This window comes from Passer montanus, unplaced genomic scaffold (assembly GCF_014805655.1).
Source record: "Passer montanus isolate IOZ18808 unplaced genomic scaffold, ASM1480565v1 scaffold114, whole genome shotgun sequence".
NCBI classification, from domain to species: domain Eukaryota; kingdom Metazoa; phylum Chordata; class Aves; order Passeriformes; family Passeridae; genus Passer; species Passer montanus.
Genome location: NW_024358058.1, coordinates 574,592 through 592,715, shown reverse-complemented (window position 1 = coordinate 592,715; position 18,124 = coordinate 574,592). Strand labels below are relative to the sequence as shown.

The 18,124-nt window shown below is 53.3% G+C and overlaps 1 protein-coding gene across 2 annotated transcripts; it reads right to left on the bottom strand.

Moving 5' to 3' along the window:
• Positions 1-22: 22 nt before the first annotated feature.
• On the bottom strand, positions 23-15,654 carry MATK (megakaryocyte-associated tyrosine kinase). Of its 2 annotated transcripts, none has more exons than XM_039696810.1 (13): positions 15,565-15,654; positions 15,391-15,423; positions 4,151-4,264; positions 3,884-3,999; positions 3,308-3,527; positions 2,351-2,444; positions 2,193-2,258; positions 1,941-2,040; positions 1,770-1,854; positions 1,517-1,590; positions 1,217-1,412; positions 793-879; positions 23-680 (listed from the first exon to the last, which is right to left on the bottom strand). In XM_039696810.1, exons 2-13 carry the CDS (start codon positions 15,421-15,423, stop codon positions 498-500), a joined length of 1,368 nt encoding a protein of 455 aa, XP_039552744.1. In that variant the 5' UTR covers positions 15,565-15,654; the 3' UTR covers positions 23-497. The 2 variants fall into 2 exon arrangements, with proteins under 2 accessions (XP_039552744.1, XP_039552745.1); XM_039696811.1 differs by lacking the exons at positions 15,391-15,423; positions 15,565-15,654 and adding exons at positions 4,480-4,536; positions 6,974-9,135.
• Between the last annotated feature and the right edge of the window lie 2,470 nt (positions 15,655-18,124).

Sequence of the window (18,124 nt, the reverse complement as noted above, 5' to 3'; positions counted from 1 at the left end):
TTTCACCCCAGAGGCTTAAAGATGCTGTTGAACGAATTTCTTTGGTTTAATCAAAAAGCCCAAATCCATGTGGTTTAGCTGGCTGTGCCAGCATCCCCGTGTGGGGCTGGGCACTGGGGCAGGGCTGAGTCAGGGTGGGGTCTCATCCTCCAGTGAGTGGAGATGTCCAGTCCTGTCTCCCATCACTGGGAGTCACAGCTTGAAGGGACCCCACACGCAGCATCTGCTCCTGGGGCTGAGCACAGGGGGTGTGGGCTTGGCTCCCTTGGGGTCTGTGCTCCCCACTCTGGTGGGCCAGGGGACATCAATCCCATGGCAACCTTCTCTGGGCTGTGTGGTGGGTAGAAGGACCATGCTGAGATGGAGGGAGGCTGCTGCTCCATCTCCACAGGGAGAGAGCAGCACCACAGCCCTTCCTGTTCCTGCCCCCTGCTGCCACTCCCAACGCTGGAGGGTCTAGGGACTTCAGGTCCTGTGTCCTGGTAGCAGGATGGGGGTTAAATGTCCCTCAGGTGCTTCAGCTCCTTCTGCAGCTTCTCTGTGAGTTTCTTGAAGGATGGGCGCTTGCCTGGCTCCAGCTCCCAGCAGCTCTTCATCAGGGCATAGATGGTGGGTGGGCAGCCCTCGGGGGGGTCCATGCGGTACCCCTGCTCCAGCAGCTCCGTCACCTCCTTCAGGGCCTGCCGGGATGGAGAAGCCAGCTGGCAACCCCCTTCCCTGCTCTGCTCAGGCAGCAGTGGGATGTCCCTGTCCCACCAGTGCCACTGGGGTGTAACCTGGCACAGAGCTCACCAGCTTAGGGTAGGGTGCCCGTCCAAAGGAAAAGGTTTCCCACAGGAGGATCCCGTAGCTCCACACGTCTGACTTGGAGGAGAATTTCTGTGGTGGCAGGAGAGGGGAGGCTGAAGCCAGCTGAGTGCTGTGCTGGGTCCCCGTTGCTTCCCAAGGGCAAGACAGAGGACAGTGACTGCCCCCTGCCCCCCCTCAGGTCCCCAGGGTGTGAACACCCCCCAGTCCCACCATCCTGCCCCAATTCCCACTGCGTGCCTGCTCAGGACAGAGGCAAAATTTTGGGAGATGCAGGGCTGACTGTGCCAGAGGCCACTGTGGGGCAGGGATGGGTCAGTGGGAATGGGAACAAGCAGGGGCAACCCAAGGGCGTGAGATGCTTTGGAAGGACCCCCTGACCAGCCCTGTCCCTCTCACTGTCCCTCACATTGTGTTTCAGGGCCTCTGGTGCCGTCCACTTCACAGGAAGCAATGTGGCATCTGCACCCTTGGGGTTGACCCGGGCCAAGCCGAAGTCGCTCACTTTGGCCACGTTCTCCTCGGAGATGAGGATGTTGCGGGCAGCCAGGTCCCGGTGCACCAACTTCTTGGACTCAAGGTAGTCCATGCCTTGAGCCACATCCCTGCCACAACCGAATGAGACAGAGCCGTGTCACCGAGAGTTCCCTGGGGCTGCACAGGGACGTGCAGGGCCCTGATCCCAGCCCGCCGGAGGAGGAGAACTTACAGAGCAAACAGGAGGAGTTGCTGGGTCGGGACGAGCGCCCGGCCCCGCGTGCGCAGGAAGTTCACCAGGTTGCCCTGACAGAGGAGGATAAAATGAGTCAGGACCAACAGGATGGGGCTGCCAGGAGACTTTGCCTTCTGCAGGTGCTGCAGTGCCTGGCATCTATGATGACTCAGCCCCTAGACAGAGATATTGTTCCCAAATCTAAGTGGTGATGGGTCACACTGACTGAGGAGCAGCCAGGTACTCTCACCTTGCTCATGAACTCCATGACAATGTAGAGGCCATTGTGCAGGATCACTCCCAGCAAACACACCAGGTTTTTGTGCCGGACCTTCCTGGAATGGAGGGGATCTGAGTAAGGAGGTGCCTGCTCATCCCGGGCCACAGGCAGGGTTGGGCCACGCCTGCATGGAGCACTCACGTCATGGCAGCTGTTTCAGCAAGGAAGGCCTGGGCAGTCACATCACACTTGATGTTCTTCACAGCCACCCTCTGCCCCAAGTACTCGCCCTGCAGGACATCTGGGAGAGCATGGGAGAGTCAGGACAAGCCCCACACCCACCCTCCTGTACCCCAGGCTGAGCTCCCCATGCCATGAGATGGGGAGGGGGATCAGGCAGTGCCATCTGGGGAAGCTGCACTGGGGAACCTCCAGCCCCATCCTCTCACCTACCTCCAAACTCGCCTTGCCCAATGCGGTCTCCCAGTGTGAGGTGCTTCAGGTTCAGCAACCAGCCAGCTGGGCATGGGCACAAGGGCAGGTTAGCAGGGGCCACCAGTGGGGCCTTGTCCCTAAAATGCAGACCACAGCCCTCTCCCATCATCCCCTACCTTTGGCCAACTCCTCCTCAGCTGACTTCATCCCAGATTTTGGTTTGGGCTTCACCAGCTTGGTGCAGATGGCTCCCTGCTCCTTCATGTAATGCTGTCAAGGGATGAACAGGTGGAGGTGATGCCAGATCTTACCCTCGGGGTCGGAGTGTCCAAGGAATGGCTTTGGGATGCTTCATGAGACTGCACCATTGACACTCTCGAGGACAGCCCATGTCTCAGCCTTGCTCCCCTCTGAGCATGGCCAGAGGAACACCACAATGGACCACAGGGGATGTGGGGTGCTACTGGTGTGGTTGAACCCCTGGCAGGTGCTGCAGCAGCTGAGGGCAGCTGGCAGAGGCAATGGGAGAGGATGCAGCCAGACAGGATGGGATAGGATGGGACAGGACAACCTTCAGAGTTTTAAAGTGGGGCCAGGACAGCTGAGAAGGGAAAGGAGTCACCCAAAAGTTGTGTCTAAAAGGAAAACACAAGAGTGCAACTCCCTGGAGAGGAGACAGGGTGAGGGAAGGACCGCCAGGAAAAACTCACTGGAAGGGTGAGAGCTCACACAACAGCCTGGGAGCCCTGTGGGGTCAGCAGGTGAGAGGGGGCTTTGAGTGGCGGGAGACACAGCAAAATGCCTCGAAGTCCAGGGGAGGCAGAGGCCACCAGGGTCTTCCTGCTATATGAAGCACTGAATAAGCAGGGATAGGGGTAATGTGGCCCTTGGCTAGGGACTGTGACTACAGTTGGCACAGCTGGATTGCAGAGACATCCTTAGGGTATTCCAGATCTGCCCACTGCACCCCAAACTGAGTGGGAACCATGAGCATTTGAAGGGGATAGAGAATTACACCAGGTAAAATACCAATGAAAACCACACAGAACAGGACAAGGACCTGCCTCTGTGTGAGCCCATGAGGTCCTTGCCCTGCTCTGGCACTGGTGGGACCCTCTGCCCGGGTGTCTCACCTCAATCATGTCAATGAGGTTGGAGAAGTACTGCTGGCTGTCGATGCTGAGCGTGTTCTCCTCGTGCACCACGCGGTAGTGGATCACCTCCTTGCCAAAGCTCACACACAGCACGTAGTCACCGGGGTGCCGGACAGACTCACGCACCAGGAACAGCCCGTCCTCGGGGGGCTGCAGCTCCTGCACCGCCTCCATCCCTGAGATCTTCCCGTGGAACCAGCTGTGGAGGGGGCATTGGAGAGGGGGCTGAGCCGGGGGGCTGAGCCAGGGGGCTGAGCCAGGGGCAGCAGCAAGATGGGGAAAGCAGAGCCCTGCCAAAGCTACACAGACCCTACTGCGTGAAACCCCTCTCCACGGGATCCAGCCAAGCTGGGCTGGCACAATTAGGGGCTCTTAAAGCCAGGTTCTGACCCCAGCAAATCCCTCCATCGCCAGGGCATGGCTACAGGATGCTCTGTCCCCAGCTGCACTCCCAAAACATGGATGGGGGGAACACGCTGGACTCATCTGCTGTTGCAGCTTCCAGGGGCTCAGCTGGGTCCCCCGGGGCCCCCCAGTGACCCCAGCGGTACTCACGGCATCAGGCTGAGTTTGGGGTCGGCGCGGATGGCGCCGCGCTCCCGCAGTGCGCTGGCTGCCAGCAGCCCCTCCTGCCCCGTCTCGTTGTGCCTGGCGCGGTACCAGCCTTTGCCCTGGGGACGAGAGGGTCTCAGAGCAAGGGAAGGAAGGGCGGATCCCTCGGGAAGGGGGGGGCTGGCTCTGACAGCTGAGCTGATGGCACTGGGGTCGCACTCCGGCCATGCCCTCTCAGTCAGCGTGTCCCTGAGCACCCACAGGTCTCACCTCCACGGCCTCGATGATGGTGACCATGTCCCCCTTGCGGAAGGCCAGCTCCCGGGGCTTGGGCTTGCTGTGGTCATGCTTGGTGACACACTGCGTCCCGGGGGGCCAGTGCTTCTGCAAGGAAAAGCAGTGTCAGTAGGGACAGCGAGAGCTGGACCCCTCTGCTTCCCCCAGGCACCAGGGCCAGCCCCAAGGACCATCTGAAACCCTGGCTGGGGACCAGGGGCACTGGGCATGAGCCCTCCTCCACCCCACTTCGGTCCTGGGGGCACACCAGGGTCCCCTGGTGCCAGCTGGCATTGCTGGTGTCCCTGTGCAGCCCCGCTCACCCCAGACATGGCCAACCGTCAGCGCATCAGGGACTCCCTGTCCTCTCCTGCTGCCACCTGCAGAAGAAACCAAAGGGGCTGTGGAGGGACGGGGCTGGGCTGGCTTGTCCCAGGTCACGGCTGCTGTCCCACAGACTCCCCTGGCCAGTGCAGCTCCTGTCCCTCACACAGCCTCGCACCACGGGATAGAGGAAAGGGCTGCAAACTCTGCCTGTGCCAGCTGGGTCCTGGGGACACTCCTGTCCCACACATGGATGGCAGCAGGACCAGCACTCTGCTCTCTGCCACCAAGTAAGGGCCCCAGCTCTCAGCAGCTCTGCTGGCACAGCAGCAGCCCAGCACCACAGCTGTGTGGGAGTAATGTGGTTTTATCAGGAACTTGCTGTTTCACCTCCTCTTTCAGGAGCTCCGAGTCACCAGGGCCCCGAGAGGCACCAGCCATGGCCCTGCTGACATGGAATGCAGCAGGGCTGCTGCGGGGGCTGCCTGGCACTGGGGACACAGGCGAGGCTGGGCTGAGGTGGGACTGTCACATGCACTGGCTGTGGGATGATTGCACAACGTCCCTGTGCTGTCCCTGACAGCAGCTGGTCATGCTGAGATGCATATGACAGCTTTGCAATTTAAAATCGTGGGTCTTTTTCTCCTTCACCACCACTGTCACCTCCTTGGGAAGATTATAGAATCAGGGAATGGGATGGTTTCAGAGGGACCTAAAAACCCATCTAATTCCACTCCCTGCCATGGGCAGGGACACTTTCCACTGTCCCAGGCTGCTCCAAGCCCTGTCCAGCCCGGCCTTGGGCACTGCCAGGGATCCAGGGGCAGCCACAGCTGCTCTGGGCACCCCAAGCCAGGGCCTGCCCACCCTGCCAGGGAACAATTCCTGCCCAATCTCCCATCCAGCCCTGCCCTGTGGCACTGGCAGCCATTCCCTGGCTCCTGTCCCTGCAGGCCTTGTCCCCAGTCCCTCTGCAGCTCTCCTGGAGCCCCTTCAGGCCCTGCCAGGGGCTCTGAGCTCTGTCCAGGGGAGCAGCCCCAGCTCCAGGGGAGCAGCCCCAGCTCTGCCAGCCTGGCTCAGAGCAGAGGGGCTCCAGCCCTGGCAGCATCTCCGTGGCCTCCTCTGGCCTGGCTGCAGCAGCTCCACGTCCTCCTGCTGCTGTTCCGGGGCTGGGGCAGCTCTGCAGGGGGGTCTGAGCTGAGCACAGGGGCAGAGGGGCAGAATCCCCCCCTGCCCTGCTGCCCACGCTGTGGGATGAGCTCCTTGGAGCAGAGATGACTTTGCTCCTTTGGAAGGTGAGTCACAATCACTGCTCTGCATCACTGCTGTAAACTCCTCTCTGGCAGTGTGGACCTAAGGACTGTCTGGATCCTGCCAGCCCATATCCACAACAAAACAGGGAGAACTGCAGCTGCTACAAGGTTAGTACTGGAAGGCAGCAGTTTTGTCTGTAGCAGAAGCCATCCCCTCGCCTTGCAGCCCATCCATGGCACACATGTGTCCTGGAGAAGTTGGGGCTGCACAGGCAGCCGCTGTGTGCTGTTCCCCAGCAGCACAGCCAGAGGCTGCCGTGACTGCGTGCAGCTCAGATCACTTCCAGGATGGTGAGGACCTCATGAGCACAGAGCTTCAGAACAGGGTCTGCTCCACACCTCTGCCAACTCTCCTTTATTTTCTGCTGCTCCAGGAGAGACATTTTGGGTGAAAAACAGTGACTGTTTGGCCAGTCCTGCCCCCTGTGTGCAGACAGCAGTTGGTGCTGGGGAGGGACAGATCCTCCACTCGAGTACTAAAGGGAAGAGCTTCTCCTCTGCCCAGCTGGCCCTGGGCTCAGGGTGATGGACACTCACCCCCACATGGACACCTGCTGCCAGCAGAGCCTGGACACCAGCCAGGGCCTCACCCAGGCACCAGCAGGGACAGCAGTGAATCACCTCCCTCCTGGTGACACTCACATGCCGTGTCCTAAGGCAGCTCTTTGTTCCTAGAGGTGTTTGATCCATGAGGTTCCCATCACTGGAATGAATGTTCCCACAAGCAGAGTGTGCAGGCAGAAAGCCTGAGAGAAGATATTGGCCCCCTTTGCTTTGGGGCTGTTCTGTACTTTTATGAATTGCTAAACCTGAGTAATTGCAGTGAGGATGAGAAGCACAAAAACATGGTGGGGGTTGGTAGAGCAGTCCTAACCCCGGACAGGAGAGCTCAAGCTTGCTCCCAGTGCACAGTTACCCGGGCAGGGCGGTGCCGGGGCTGAGGCCTGTGACAGAGGGAGCCCGGCTCGATGGAGCCGCGCCGCGCTCTCCCCTCCAGAGCAACCCCCGGCGGCACCGGGGCCCCTCGGGCACAGGGCAGCTCCTCTGCTGGAAAGCGGGGGACACGGGGCATCCCCACTGCCCACCGCGCTCAGCACCGTGCCCAGCCGTCCCTGCTGCCCGAGGGGACAGCAGCGGGGTGGCCTCGCCGGCCCTCAGCGCGCCCGGAGCTGGCTCTTACCTCTCCGCGCTGCCCATGTGGGGCCGGGGCCGGCGATGTCAGAGAAGCTCACAGCTGGGCCTGGACTTGGATCCCTGAGCTCCTGGGAGTCTCTGCCCTGCACAGAGCCGAGCACTGCGTCCAAGAGCAGCTCCCAGGCAGAGCCGGGCCCGAGTTCCTGATTTCTCTGCTCTGGGGCTGTGATGCAGTGCCCGGGCGGTCCCTGCGCTGGCGCCGCCTGCGCCCTCAAACTCCATCAGAAATGACTCATTATTTGACAACACTGAGAGCAACTTCTGCCCTTTGAGGGCACAGTCACACACCCTCCCTGGAAGGGAACTGGAGCTCACCAGATCCTCCCCCTGTGACTCTGTGGGGAATCAGTACCCCGGCAAACAGGGACAGCTGCTGTCACCACTGCTGGCCTGGCCAGAGCAGGGACAATGGAGTGCCTCTGGTGGCAACAGCTCTCCAGGGGGACTGAGTCCCAGGGGAGGAGGAGCTGGGCCCAGGCGTTCCCGGTGTAATTTTGCCTCAACATCGACTCTGTCAGCCTCGGAGTAGGTTGATCCAGGAGCACGGCCACTCTTCACTACTCCTCTGGGGGTGACAATCCAGAGGCACCACGGGTTGGGACAGGCAATGGCACAGAAACCTTTAAATGAGTACTGCTGTCAAGAGAAGCAGCTTATCTGTATCCTGCAGCATCCACAGAGTGGGGAAGGAATAACCACCTCCGCAGTTCGTCATCCTGGCCACAAAACCAGACACCAGTTCTGCACTAATGTTCAGCATTTCCAATATTCTGAGCAAAATGGTGAAAAAGAAGAAAATGTGGTTGTAGCCAAGCACCAGATTCATTCAGGGATCTTGGGATCTTTTGGCGTGTACTTTAAAAAAAAATAAAATGGTGTTTTAAGCCTTCAGAAAACATTGGCAATTCAAGGGCAAAGGCAGTGTAGAAGAAAACTAATCCAAATTAGCAGATACTTTCAGGTCCTGGTTATATTTTTCCATACACAAATAACTTTCCAAAGCCATTCAAGCCAGACTGTTTCCCCAGGAGCACTGCTTGCATTATTCCCTGTATTTGTAGGGATGGATCCTTAGAAACCTGTTCAGGCTGGAGAACAAACACGTGAGTTCATCCTTACAGCTCTGTGCTGCACTCCCAGGATCTGCACCAGGCTCCCCGTGACAAACAGCAATGTTTTGTGGTTTTGGGTTTTGCCACATCCGGCTGTTGTTACGGACATGACCACGGCCAAAGGACTCGGCGTCACACACAGGGAGCCACTCCCTCAGACATAATAAATGGGTTTTCCCCGTCCTGCTGCACAGCCAGCAGAGATTCCCACGTGCTTCTGCCTGAGCTGGTGTCCCCTTTCCATCCTGGGCCATGCCACCCAGCCAGAGCCTGACCTTTAACTCACGGAACTTCAGCACTGCCCTCTCCCTTCTCCGCTGCAGCAAAGGCAGCGCCCGGCTCGGTGGGTACTGCTGGACCTCCCAAAGCTACAGAGCCAAAACACCGGGACTGTGCAGCCCTTCCCAAGTCACTGAGTAAATGGGAAGAGGATGGGAACCTTTGTCTCACGTTCTAGACTGAGGCTTTGGCTACTCGCCAGTTTTCCTCCTGGCATTCTGCATTTGGGCCAGGGAGAGCAAGGCTCAACATCCTACAGAACAAATTACTGAGCAGTGCCATTCCTGGCAAAATCCAAGTTATCCAAAGGAGCAGAGTTTAGAGGTGCAGAGATGGGCAACAATATTCATCAGGAAGAGTACACATTTTGTACAAAAAACACACCTCCTGTCACCTCAGCAGGATCTGGGCATTAGCAGTCCCAGACCCACAGGCTCTCTTTTGGCAACTCAACCCCTTTCAGTCCTCTTGACTTGGGATTCACCAGAAATGTACCTTCCAGCCTGAGGAGTCTGCCCCGCATTTCAAACCTTCAAAAAGGGAACCAGAAAAGGGCAATAAGTCATAAAAGCAGACATGTCTTTGACATTCAATCTCCAGCATTTAAAGGGAACGTCACTCAGTTAAAACATGCTTTATCATAGCAAAGGTTCATCTTTCCACCCAGAAATACAGAATCACAGAAGCGCAGAATGATTGGTGTTGGAAGAGACCTTGAATAAGATCCCTTTCTAAAACCCTGCCATGGCAGGGACACCTCCCACTGTCCCAGGCTGCTGCCAGCCCTGTCCAGCCTGGCCTTGGGCACTGCCAGGGATCCAGGGGCAGCCACAGCTACTTCCAGCCCAAAGAGGTGCTGTGGGCCAGAGGCACCTGTGGGTGAACGGTGTGAAAGAACCCACAGAAATACATGAAATTATGTGTTCCCATCATGAGTGAGAAAAGGTGTGTGGAGAATATCCTAAAAATCCTGGTTTGGGGGGATGCACACAGCTCCTGGGCTGGGGCTGCCCCAGCTGGCAACATCTGCACCTCCCCCTTTGCCGTGGCTCATGGTGAGTTCAACACCTGCATTGGTTTTTATCCCAGGAATTCACTGGCCAGGAGTTTGGAGAGACCAAAACCAGGGGAAAGGCCCTTTGAGCTTTTCTCAGCCCCAAGCCACCGGTGTGTCCCTCACCTCAATGCTGCTGGCCCAGCTGGGGCCACTGCAGGGTCTGGCTCCCCCAGCACGTTCCCTGGCCCACGTGTCCCTCCATCACCTCTGGGTGCTGTGGGGCCTCCTGGAGCTCCAGGATGCTGTGATGGATGGGCAGGGGGCTGTGAGGAGCAGGAGGATGAGGAGGATGAGGCCAGTGCTGCCTCCCCAGAGCGATTCCCATGGCCAGCCCTGAGGTGAGGGGCAGCAGAGCCCATGGCCTTGGGGAGATGCTGCCTTAGCAAACTGGAAGCCAATTCCTGGGAGAGCAGCAGGTCCTGAGTCCTCACCTCACCACCCCTGATCCCTCACAAAGCTGTGCTTTTCTGGCTCTTATCTCTGGTTTTGCTCCAAATATCCCAGCTGGGCCTTGGTTCATCAGAGCCATTCCCTGCAGAGGCTTTCCAGGCAGGTGGAGCCTCGTGGGCAGGAGGCTCCATTGCCCCCATCCCAAAATAGTGGCACCAGCCCCATTCCCAGCTCCCCCTGCCCTCAGTCCAGGGGGATTTGTTGGGCCAGTCCTTGCCAGACCTCTTGGTTTGAATAGTTAATGATGGGTGATTTCATTTGTGGCTGCATTAAACATCTGATTACTCTCCTGTGGAAGACTAATTTGCAGGCAATGGAGACAGATGCTTCCCAAACTATCAGCCAAAAGGCCTAATTCCTGCACAGCCAACTTTTTTAATTTGCTTCCTGGTTGATTAAAAAAAAGTTTTACACAATAGAAGGGTCAAGGTGGTGCAAATCCTGTCAGAGAAACTTCAGTGCCACCTCTGCCCACCTGCAGCACCTGCACTGCTGCCCGGGGAAGCAGCTCTGGTGCTCCAAGGGTGAGACTGCACAGAATTCCAGAATCCCAGAGCTGGTTTGGAAGAGATCTTAAATCCCACCCAGTGCCACCCCTGCCATGGTGGGACACCTCCCAGTGTCCCAGGCTGCTCCCAGCCCTGCCTAGCCTGGCCTTGGGCACTGCCAGGGATCCAGGGGCAGCCACAGCTGCTCTGGGCACCCCAAGCCAGGGCCTGCCCACCCTGCCAGGGAACAATTCCTGCCCAATCTCCCATCCAGCCCTGCCCTGTGGCACTGGCAGCCATTCCCTGGCTCCTGTCCCTGCAGGCCTTGTCCCCAGTCCCTCTGCAGCTCTCCTGGAGCCCCTTCAGGCCCTGCCAGGGGCTCTGAGCTCTGCCTGGAGCCTTCTCTTGTCCAGGGGAGCAGCCCCAGCTCTGCCAGCCTGGCTCAGAGCAGAGGGGCTCCAGCCCTGGCAGCATCTCCGTGGCCTCCTCTGGCCTGGCTGCAGCAGCTCCACGTCCTCCTTCTGGTATTGGGGCCACAGAGTTGGAGGCAGCTCTGCAGGTGATTGTTGGTTTATTTGCAGAGAGGATAATTTGAAAGGCTCTTTCCCCCTGAATAAGCTTTAGGTGATGTCTTAAGCTCACTCTTCTGCGAGGGGCTGTGTCCAGCACTGGTTCAGGCACTCTTGTACAGCTGCATCTGTCTCTCTGCATCACCAGGAGCCAGACTGCTGCCTCCAGGAGGGGTTCCCCTCTGTCCCCAGCAGCCCCATGCAGCGGTGCTGACAGAGAATTTTCCCTAAACCTGTGCAGAGCAAATAACAATGCCCAAACCTCTGCCCCAGCAGGAAAGCAGAGCCTGGGCATGCTCAAGGGACAAGGGAAGATGCTCAGCTGCAGCTGAACTCGCGAGTTGGTGACACCCAGCCCCCATGTCAGGGCAGCTGTTTTATGGGGACACACCAGGCCTTGGCTGCAGTGTCCATGCTGGTGGGTTGTAGGCAGCACACAGAGACTTGTCCCACATGTGGTTGTTTTTTTCAGCCGTCTGTGCCCCTTGCCCTGAGTGGGGACTGCTCCATCAGTTCAAATCTTTAGTATCTGGCATCACAACTTGGCTCCCATTTACTAGCAGCACTTGTAGCAGGATCCGATGGTTTTACTTCCTAATTTCTAATGAGGAAATATTTTTGCAGCAGATGAACCTTTTCATCCTCTTTTGATCTGACTTAGATCAGGATAGAAAGTGCTCAGGATATTTTAACCCTTCCTAATCTTTCTGGCTTACCACTAACAGAGGATGATAACTGGATGGTAAAAAAGATCACAATCAAGGCATGAGGTTATGGCAGCACTGAGTGTACAGGGGGACAGCCCCAGCTCCAGCAGAGCTCAGGACCTGCTGCTCTGGGTTAGTTCATACAGTGGCCATGTAGTGATGGGACAAGGGGGAAAGGCTTTAGACTGAACAAGAGCGATTTTTGATGAGATATTAGGAAAAAATATTTCTGGTTATGAGGGTGTTGAGACCCTAGCACAGGGTGCCCAGAGCAGCTGTGGCTTCCCCTGGATCCCAAGGTCATGTTGGATGGGGCTTGGAGCAGCCTGGGACAGTGGAACAGCCCTGTCCAGGCAGTGGAGCTGGATGAGCTTTAAGGTCCCTTCCAGCCCAGCCATTCTGGGATTCTGATTCTACAAAACAATTCATCTATGTAAACATCTATGGAAGCTTTGAAATACATCCCTCTCCAGTACATTTTTGTATGGCTTATGAATAGGTTTAGAATATCTAAACAGAACCTTCTTTACACCCCCCCAGAAATGTACTCTAAGAAAAAACAGCCTCCTTTCACAATAAACAATGCAGAAAAAATGTTTTTCACTGAGTTCTAAAAAGCCATTCAAAATACTCCAAAAAGCCTGAAGGAATGTGAAGAGTGATTTGAAATTGAACTTTAAATTAAGAATCACAGTATTCCACAATGGTTTTGGTTGGGAGGGACCCTTAAAGATCCAGTGCCACCCCCTGCCATGGGCAGGGACACCTTCCACCAGACCTCATTGCTCCAAGTCCCATCCAGTTTGAAATTGAACTTTAGATTAAGAATCACAGTATTCCACAATGGTTTTGGTTGGGAGGGACCCTTAAAGATCCAGTGCCACCCCCTGCCATGGGCAGGGACACCTTCCACCAGACCACATTGCTCCAAGTCCCATCCAACCTGGCCTTCCTTGAGCACTGCCAGGGATGGGACAGCCACAGATGCTCTGGGCAACCTGGGAGCCCAGAATTCCTTCCCATCCAGCCCTGCCCTCTGCCACTGGCAGCCATTCCCTGGCTCCTGTCCCTGCAGGCCTTGTCCCCAGTCCCTCTGCAGCTCTCCTGGAGCCCCTTCAGGCCCTGCCAGGGGCTCTGAGCTCTCCCCAGAGCCTTTCCTTCCCTTCCCCAGGCTGAACACCCCCAGCTCTCCCAGCCTTCAACAAATACATGAAGCTGAAGCCTGTGGCAATTCTCTTGCTGTCTGCTGGTGTCACATCCAACAACCCAAGTAACAGCTCTGGTTCTCTCCATTGCACTCTTTTTCCAGGTACCACTATGACAGCACCATGCTGTGTTACAGCTTGGTCAGCTTTGTTCCAAACCACTGAGAAGGAAGCGTCTCCATGTCTGCACCTCGCTGTACAACCAGCTCCCAAACAGCCCCTGGAGCCCAGGACCCCTGCTCCAAAGGGTGGGGAGAAAACCCCAAACCCACACAGCAAAACCTGGCAGCTTCAGGCACTTCAGGCCAGAGGGCAGAAATCTAAAGTGACAAAATGTTTAAAGGATACACATGATACCAGAGTGTGTGTGGGATTTATTTCTTTTTTTTTTTTCTTTATTATATCTCTCTATATGTTTTGCTGTGGGAAGAGTTTCTTCTAGAGCAAGGAGTGGGAGGGAAGGAAACATAACAGAAGGAAAGGAACTGTTGCTACAGGCAACTCAACTCTTACACAACGCTGCAATTTCTGTAATGGTTATGGAATCACAGAATCATTAAGGTGGAAAAGACCTCCAGGATCACCAAGTCCAGCCATCAGCCCAGCACCACCTCCATGCTCACCACTAACCCATGTCCCCAAGTGCCCCAGGCACAGTTCCAGGCGTGGTGACTCCACCACTGCCCGGAGCAGCTGTGACAGTGCCTGACCACATTTCTATGAGGTTTTTCCCTATATCCAACCCAGACCTCCCCTGCTGCAATTTGAGGCTGTTTACCTTCTTGTCCTGTAATCTGTTACCTGGCAAAGTGACCCCAGCTGGCTCCACTGTCCCGTCAGGGGTTGTACAAGATATCAGACTAACTCAGGACTTATTACAGGTAAAAATTGCAATCATATGAGCATTATTTCATACATGCAATATCATTACTATGCAGCATTTCTTGTTTGTAAATCTTCCACCTCCTTCGCCCTCTGCTCTTCTTTTTACTTTGTGCATCAAATGTATTCCTTTAAGATTTCAGGTGCCCTGATTATGTTTTTTTTCCCCTCAAAACCATCGCTTTTAAACCATGCCAGGAGAAGGAGGAGATAAAATGGTGACCCAACTGAAATGAAAGCAGCTGTATGGAGGAAATACACAGAAATCTGCAGTTCTTCCCACACACTATGGAAGATGGAATTCTAAGTTATTTAGAAGTTCATTACCACCATTACACCATACACAGAAATTAAGCTTATGTTGCAAAACCTCACCTAAAGCTACAGTAGCCAGTGCCTTTGAAAATATGAAACCAAGAATCTGGTGTTCAAGCTGAAGCCTTCCTCATCAACTTTCTGCCCCGAGTCACAGAGGTTTCAGGCAAGACTGGCTACTGCAATTTTAACTTAATCTCAAACTGAATTCCCTTTCATCATATTTAACATGAGCAACTGTAGGATTTTAATGTTTGCTTATTTGATATTGATCAAGAAAGCCAATGCTCTCATTGCAGTCAAGAAAATTGCAACTGTTAATGAAAAAAAAAGTAATTACATGTAAATGACCTTTCCTGCTGCATATCAAACCAAGAAGAACTGAGCAAACAGGATGGGAGAGGGCTTGAGTCATGCACTGCACAATTTTATGTGCTACAATAAATTCTTTGGTTTTCCACATAGGCAATAAAAAAAATGGGTCAGAGGAGTCAATGGCACGTAGAACCACTGAGCACATGAAGCATTTCATTTACAGACAGGAGGACTCTCCTTTGGTGGGACATCCCAGCCTCTCACTGTCAGTGTGGAGAACCAAATGAACCAGGACCCTCCTGTCAGGGCTTGGCATGGAGCTCAGGGCAAGGCTCTTGCCCCCGAGGGTGCTGGCACTGCCCAGGCTGCCCAGGGAATGGTCCCGGCCCCAAGGCTGCCAGAGCTCCAGGAGCGTTTGGACAGCGCTGCCAGGGCTGCTCAGGGTGGGGCTGTTGGGGTGGCTGTGCAGGGACAGGGGCTGCCCTGAGCATCCCTGGGGGTCCCTTACAGCTCAGGATTTTCTATGGTTCTATGCTCCTCTCACTTTGATGAATTCCTTCCCTTTAAATCTGAGCAACATCAACACAGTTTCTGGTGTTATTAATGATAGAAGTATAATAATAAATTAAATATAGTCCACATCTCTCAGTAGTTTAAAAGTGTTAATTGCAGAGGGAATCTTCAGTATCCCACTGTCAGGGACATTCAGCAAACTAGTATTAACTGCACTTCTCTACCTGTGCATCATTTCATTACAGAGTCACTGAATCCCAGAATGGTTTGGGTTGGAAGGGACCTTAAAACCCATCCCATTCCACCCCTGCCATGGCAGGGACACCTCCCACTGTCCCAGGCTGCTCCCAGCCCTGTCCAGCCTGGCCTTGGGCACTGCCAGGGATCCAGGGGCAGCCACAGCTGCTCTGGGCACCCCAAGCCAGGGCCTGCCCACCCTCACAGAGAAGAATTTCTTCTTCTACAGTAAAGAGTTCCTGGGAGTTTACAGTCTCTAAAGCATCCAGCTTACCTTCCTAACAGGGATCTTGCAGTCCAGATTCATCTGTCAGTGCAGGAGATGAGAAAGGAAACCCATCACAAAAATTAATACATTGCAGTCAGGTTTTTAACAGCAAACATCAGCAGGCAAACAATTAAAAACATGCTTAAAAACTATTTAAATAATTCTGAAATCTTGCTTTACCTGAAGTAAGAAAATGTGAAAGGCTGATCAACTGAGCTTTAGATTCTCTGGAATGAGCCCACAGTTACAGCATCTGAGACTTCCCTATAAAAGCTTTTCTATAAATAACAACTGTGAGTGTTCTGAAAAGCAACATGAGCTTTGTAGAAGTCAAGTGGGAGTGCCTGGGGCTGGAAATACAGTTCTGAAAAATCCATAGAATCACAGAATCCCGGAATGATTTGGGTTGGAAGGGATCTTAAAGCTCATCTTATTCTACATCTGTGGGCAGGGACACCTCCCAGCCCTGCCCAGCCTGGCCTTGGGCACTGCCAGGGATCCAGGGGCAGCCACAGCTGCTCTGGGCACCCCAAGCCAGGGCCTGCCCACCCTCACCCCACACCCCTGTGCCTCCCCATCACCACAGGGAACAATTCCTGCCCAATATCCCATCCAGCCCTGCCCTCTGGCAGTGGGAAACCCTTCCCTGTCCTGTCCCTCCAGGCTCTTGTCTAAACTTCTTCTCCAGCTCTCCTGGAGCCCCTTTAGGCACTGGAAGGGACTCTGAGCTCTCCCTGAATCCTTCTTTTAAATCCTTGTTTACAAAAAGTCCCATTGTCTTTGGAGAGGATTAAAGTGACACGTTAGAAGTAAAAAACCAGACAAACATGCTTTCCCTTTTACCAAACCTTGCTGCTTCTCTGGACATTTGCCCATTCTTGGGACTCTGCCTTGGGGTTTGCAGCATTTTGAAATTAATTACTAGGCTCCTTTGTCACAGGTTGTCAAACTAGTGGGAATGTATCCACTTTTGTGGGAATTTTGATTACATAAATAGCCAAGTAAGAAATTATATTTGATCTTTTATCACCAAAATGCACACACCCTCAACAAATCAACTCTTCAACTTGACCTTGGTGGCAGAGCTTCCTTAGGATGAACGTCAGGAGAATGAAGAGCTGATTTCAGAGCTCTTTTCTAAAAATGTTAATGTTCTCAGACAACCGAGTGCACGCAGGATTTTAGAGCTGCCTGGTAATCTTCTTAACTGCAGTAGTCATACAAGAAATTCTACCTCAAATGCACACCAAGAGCTGAATCTATCACCTCTGTCACTGAGATGGAGTTTTCGGGGGTCTCCATGGATATTTCTGTTCTTTCCTGGCGTTTTCCCATCACTCACCTGCTGCAGTGTGATGGCCGAGTGCAAGAGGAGAAGTTTTTTCCCCACCTCCTGTCACATCTTTTATCTGAGTGTAGGATTCTGGCATTGCTGTCTGAATACTAAACACAAACCCATTGCAGCTGCACTCAGAGCTTACAGGGAAGTTGGATATTTTAACCTTCACCGTTTCCAATCTGAGACACAAAGCACATCCCTCAGGATAACTAATCATGACAGTGACAGCAGGAATTTCTCACCAGGATGTATTTTCTCAAGGTGTACATACTTATTCCTTAATAAAATGTTGCCACCCTACTGAGTAACAGTGACTTTAAAAGCTCCCAGCCACCTTACACAGCAATTCAAGACAAGAAGGAAATGCAACATCCATTGAATCTGCAAAGGGCTCTAGAAAGAGCCAGCTGAAAACCCTGAGAAATTTAACTGGAGAGAATTTAACAGAGCACAGTTTAACTGGAGCACAATTCATTCACATACATGACAGGGTTTGTCACCACGACGGAAATGTCTTAATTTTAAAGCTTATGGGAAATAGCAATCGTTTAACAAATTGTTTCTTATAGCAGATTTTTTAGAGTCCATTGTGCACTCAGGTATGTTCTCTTGAAGATTATCACCCCTTCCTGCTGCCAGTCAATCACCTGCCTGTGTTGTCATGGGCACTTTCCAGGCATAAATAATACTTGCATTTGGGGTTTTTTTCTTTTATCTGCCCCTGCTTAAAGTAAGAATGGGAAGAACAAAACCTGATCTCACTGGAAATGAAGATTTAATTTAGATTTTGAATCTTAATGTATGATTTCATAAATAAAAGCAAAGTAACATTTTCAGGAATTCACAAAATGCAAATAATCTAAATGTGTCATCATCTGTAGCATTGAAAATAGTATTTGCACACAGAAAAAAAAAAAAGCCCGACTAATACAAAACCCTACATGAAAGACACTGAAAATAGTATTTGCACACAGAAAAAAAAAAAAAAAAGCCCAACTAATACAAAACCCTAGATGAAAGGCCACAAATGTGTATTTGAAAAATCAGACTAACATGTTTATGCACAAAATAAATCAGCATGGCATAAATTCAACAGCTTGATCAAGCATTGTTGAAAAATAATGTTGTAAAAAAGTTAAAAATCATGATGAATATATGTGAAATCAAAAACCTCACACAGCATTTTGTCCCGCAAGGAAAGTGTCAACCTCTCCTACTCAGTCATGTCAAACAGGATGTACACCCAGCAGGCCTCAAGGTACACTTTCAGAGACAGTTGTAGTCTGCTTCAGTTTTGTCACCTTCTTTTCACAAGTTTGCTGCTTCTTTCCTCTATTTTTAGCAGTTTGTGAATGAAGAAAACTGGCTCGGTAGCTCAATTCTTAGCTATTTAGGAAGACA